The 4982-nt window shown below is 38.8% G+C and overlaps 1 protein-coding gene across 1 annotated transcript in view; it reads left to right on the forward strand.

The window, feature by feature from the left end:
- FBXO7 (F-box protein 7) overlaps nucleotides 1-4982 on the forward strand; it is a gene marked incomplete at both ends in the record, with an annotated part of 13265 nt that overhangs the window by 3614 nt on the left and 4669 nt on the right. The window contains one exon of the mRNA XM_011958048.1: nucleotides 2762-3056. Coding sequence (XP_011813438.1) covers nucleotides 2762-3056 — 295 coding nt within the window. The remainder of the gene's footprint in view (nucleotides 1-2761; nucleotides 3057-4982) is intronic.

Below are 4982 nucleotides of genomic sequence, written 5' to 3' on the forward strand. Positions count from 1 at the left end.
AAAAATAAACCCTAAATAAGATACTGACATAACTCCTTTTAAATATTATGGTAAGTGACATGCCTACTGTTATTTCTTGTTGTTAAACCCGTGTGTTTTGCATACTGGCATCATTACCAGTAGGTTATGAGTAGAAGATTGAATAAATCTTCAAACTTAATCTTTCAAAGGTATTACCATGTGTATATATATGTTTTATTATTTTTAAATTAGGCAGTGTTGAAAGGATGTGAAACCTCAGTATGACTGTTTGCACAAAAGGGCCCGTTGGTTTCTCTTTCAGATTTGTTTTTACGGTTGAGGCTGGTTACCTGGACAGAATGTAACTTCAGCTTGTGAAAGTAAACTCATTTTTTCTTAAAGTATTCTCATTTTCTAATAAAGGTGCAGTTTTAAAATATGTCCATATGATATTATTTTAAAAGTATCTTTACTGAGCAAGTGGAGCTAGGATTGTCATGAAATGCTTTTGTTTTGTTTTTGTTTTTTACGAGAAAAGTGAAAGCAAGTTTATTAAGAAAGTAAAGAAATAAAACAATGACTACTCCATAGACAGAGTAGCCATGAAATACTTTTGAAAAGCCTGGAGTTTCTAGAATTTCATTTCCTGGAATTAAATACTCCTCTTAACTCCCCAATTTCAGAGGTAGAATCCTGGAAAACTACATATGACTTTAGAAATAGCTTTTCCCTTTTTCTAGAGTGGGAGGAAAAACTGGTATATTTATTGAGCGGACCATGACCTTTTCTACAAACAGATATTTGAACGTACATTGTACTAGATACTGTTTTAAAAAGCAACCTTTTGCTGTGACAGATGACCCATAAACACATAGTTCTTTTGAGGTGTTTTTCCTTTTTCTGCCAAAGTTGGGAGTTGGGGTGGTGTTTTTGTGGGCAGATGGCAGATTTTCAACATTTTGTTTATCAAAGCATTTTGAAAACAGAAGCAGGGCCACCTGTTTTCTAACAAACAGGAATAGCTTCTATTTCAGTAATTTTAATTTCTCTACCAAGGATACTTCAATTAGTAAGAAAAAATATATTTACGAGTGAAATAGAAACATGAATGATTTGGAGCACTTTTCAAAATGCAGCATTGTGAGAATAAATAATATAGTTGTTAAAGGAGTTCATCTTTTATTAATGTCTCAAAAAAGTAATGAAATTAGTATTGCTGAGTGTAAATATTTTTAAAAATGTTTTGTAATGTTTTGTTAGTTATTCCTCACCACTGTGTGATGAAAAACATTTTATTCTTCTAATGTCAAATAATCTGCGATGCAGAAAGAATGGGAGTTTGTTGCTTCAGACTTATTTGAATTCTGAGCTTGTTTAGCAGTGAGCTTTTGGGTTTGTGCTGTGTTCCACTAAAAGGCATCATAACCGACGATCAGTAGAAGGGTGAATTTAGCTTGTCATCATCAGTAAGAGAGATGAATTTATCCTCAGTCATATACATACACTCCCCTAACTTTTTGTGATTATGAATATATGGATCTGGCTTTTTGGGACCATTGTGAGTAAACTGTCCTGTAAGGATATTGAATAGACATCCTTGATTTCACACTCCTCTTGATCTTCCCAGCTAATGTTTGGTGGTTGCATTTGTTTCACGAATACTTTATTTTCCAGTGTTGAAGATACGGTTTGAACTGTTCAGACAAGATCCCTGATCTTATGAAACTGAAGTTCTAGTGGCAGGGGTAGGGTAGACAGATAATAGATAAGTAGATACGGCGTTTTCAAGTAGAACATAGCAGAATAGAGAGTGCTGGAGAGGTGACATTTGGGCTGAGACTGGAATGATGAGGAGGAGTCAGTCATTTGAAGATCTGGAAGAGCAAATGCAGAGGCCCGAAGGCTGCAATGAAGTTGATCTACTTTTTGGAACTGATGGAAAGCTCATGTGAATGGAGAACAGTGAGAGAGGATGGATGGCATAGGATGCAGTAGGAGAAATGGGAAGAGGTCAAACGTTGAGCTTTGGAAGTTATGTTAAGGATTCCAAATAGAAGCTATTAGAAGATTTTAAGTGAAGGAATGATGTGATCTAATTTGTATTTTAAAGGTATTTCATTGAATCTTACATGCTGTCACTTGGAAGACACATTGTTTTATGTAACAGCAGGGGGAAAATGCTGTCAGTTGATATGTGATTGATTCTAGGAAGCATCTTAATTTCAAAGATGTCAAAATATAAAAAAGTGCGTCTTAGAATTGAGGAAAGCATGGATTAATGATAGAGAATGACTGTATCCTGTCCCCCAGGTGGAGAGTTTTGGCCATTAGAAATCTATAGATTAGGCATTCATTGATAAATAATTTTGATAATTTTCTCAAAACTTTAAGCTTGATAGGGTCATGTGTGCCTATAGTCTTAGCTTCTCTGGAGGCTGAGGTGAGAGGATTGCTTGAGCCCAGGAATTTGAGGCTGCCATGAGCTGTGATCGTGCCACTGTGCCACTGTACTCCAGCCTGGGAAACAGAGTGAGACCCTGTCTCTAAAAAACAAACAAAAACAAAAATGTAACTGGACATGGTGGCTTATGCCTGTAATCCCAGCAACTCAGGAGGCTGAGGCAGGAGGATTGCTTGAGGCCAGGAGCTTGAGACCAGCCTGGACAACATAGTGAGACCTTGTCTCTTCATGACTTAGTTCTTCTAGGGTCATACTGTGTGCTTATGTATGCTTCAGATGTGCTGTTGAAGGTAACAGAAGTAGGTAGCTCTTACTATGCTTATCCATCTTTCTTGGCAGTTCTGATACCCGATTTACAATTACATTGAACTACAAGGATGCCCTCACTGGAGATGAAGAGACCTTGGCTTCCTATGGGATTGTTTCTGGGGACTTGATATGTTTGATTCTTCAAGATGACATTCCAGCGCCTAATTTACCTTCATCCACAGATTCAGAGCATTCTTCACTCCAGAATAATGACCAACCCTCTTTGGCCACCAGCTCCAATCAGACTAGCATACAGGATGAACAACCGAGTGATTCATTCCAAGGACAGGCAGCCCAGTCTGATGTTTGGAATGACGACAGTACGGTGGGTATTAAAGACCAATATATCAGGTAGAGTAGGTGATAAGTCATATTGAACACCTCAGTTGAATTCTGTTGCAGTCAGGATAATTATCATCAATAGATTGGACATTATTTTTCATATATGTATATATATTTTTTTTTTTTTTGAGACGGTGTCTTACTCTGTCACCAGGCTGCAGTGCAGTGGCACAATCTCGGCTCACTGCAACCTCTGCCTCCCAGTTCAAGCGATTCTCCTGCCTTAGCCTCCCAAGTAGCTGGGCCTAGAGGTGCACGCCACCACTCCCAGCTAGTTTTTGTATTTTTAGTAGAGACGAGGTTTCAGCATGTTGGTGTGGATGGTCTCGATCTCTTGACCTCGTGATCCTCCTGCCTCGACCTCCCAAAGTGCTGGGATTACAGGCATGAGCCACTGCGCCTGGCTGCAGATTATATTTTTATAGAATATATTTTTTTAACTGCTAAATGCCTATACCAATATGGGGCTGGCATCCCAAAGTACCTAGTTTCTGCCTGTTTTGTTCACATACTGTCCTTCAGATGAATTATCCCTTGACTTCTATTATTGTTCCTAAGCTCATGATTCCTAGCCTTGCTTCTCTGATCTGGTCTACTCATTAAGGCTATGGATGTGGTCCAGTTATTTCCAAATGACTTGCAAGATATTTATACTTGCATTTTTAAATTGTCATTGCAGACTTTATATGTTCAACATAAATTTGGAAATATGTGTGCTCATGTTCCCTTCTTTGTCAGTGGCACTGCTGGTTTTCTGTGATTTTTGACTGCTTAAATCTAGCCCGTTAATACGCTTTGTCAGTTTTTCTTTTCCATTTCGGGTTCCAATGGCTTTATTCCTCAGTCTGTTTTCTGGGTTTGCCTTCTTCCTACATGATTCTGATGCTGTTGTTCCCTTGCTGTCTTTCATTAACTCTTTCTCATAAACTTGTGCTCATAGTTTTTTAGCTGAAAAATAGCATGTGTCTCTAGTTCAACCCTGTCATTTTACAGAAGAGGAAAATGATATCTGTCCTCCTGTACCTGGTGCTCAAGGCTTTCTGGAAAGTTACTCCACTCAACTTTTTTAGGGCTAGTTTCTGTTCTTCCCTCCTTTAAACTGTCATCTCCAATCAGAACAGACCATCATTTCCCCCCACCCCCACCAGCCAGTGCATGCACCTGCTTGGATGCATGTGCACACACACAACCTGGTGACTGCTTTTGTGACTTTGGTCTTACTGTTCACCCAGACTGGAACCTGTTACCTTTCCGCCCTCTCTTGTCTATATTTCTACCCATCTTCCTAAGCCCTTGCCAACCATAGCCCAATAGTTTTCTTTAATTTCTTTGTATTGATTATCTGATTATCTTTATTGCCTTGTACATGCCTCATCATTTTTCCCACTTTTTTTTTTTTTGTGACAGTGTACCACTCTCTCACCCAGGCTGGAGTATAGGGCATAATCTCAGCTCACTGCAACCTTACCTTTCTGGGGTCAAGCGATTCTCCCACGTCAGCCTCCCGAGTAGTTGGGACCACAGACACGACCACACCTGGCTAATTTTTGTATTTTTGGTAGAGATGGGGTTTCACCATGTTGCTCAGGCTGGTCTTGACCTCCTGACCTCAAGTGACCTGCCCACCTTGGCCACCCAAAGTAATGGGATTACAGACATGAGTCACCATGCCCAGCCTTTATCTGACCTTTTAATTTTTTGAATGGTGTAAATGATCACCTTTGTTTTTTTAATACCAATACACGTGCCATCTTATTAATTGTTCTTTGTATGTACGCTTATCACCTCAACGTAATTGCTGACCTTAAACATTTTTGAGTATAAGTATTCATGGTAACTTGTCATGGCATTAAGTATAGACATATTAAAAAATACTTTTTAATAGATTGGTAAGTTGTGAAAATTATGT

Source organism: Colobus angolensis, unplaced genomic scaffold (genome assembly GCF_000951035.1).
Source record: "Colobus angolensis palliatus isolate OR3802 unplaced genomic scaffold, Cang.pa_1.0 Scaffold457, whole genome shotgun sequence".
Taxonomy (NCBI): Eukaryota; Metazoa; Chordata; class Mammalia; order Primates; family Cercopithecidae; genus Colobus; species Colobus angolensis.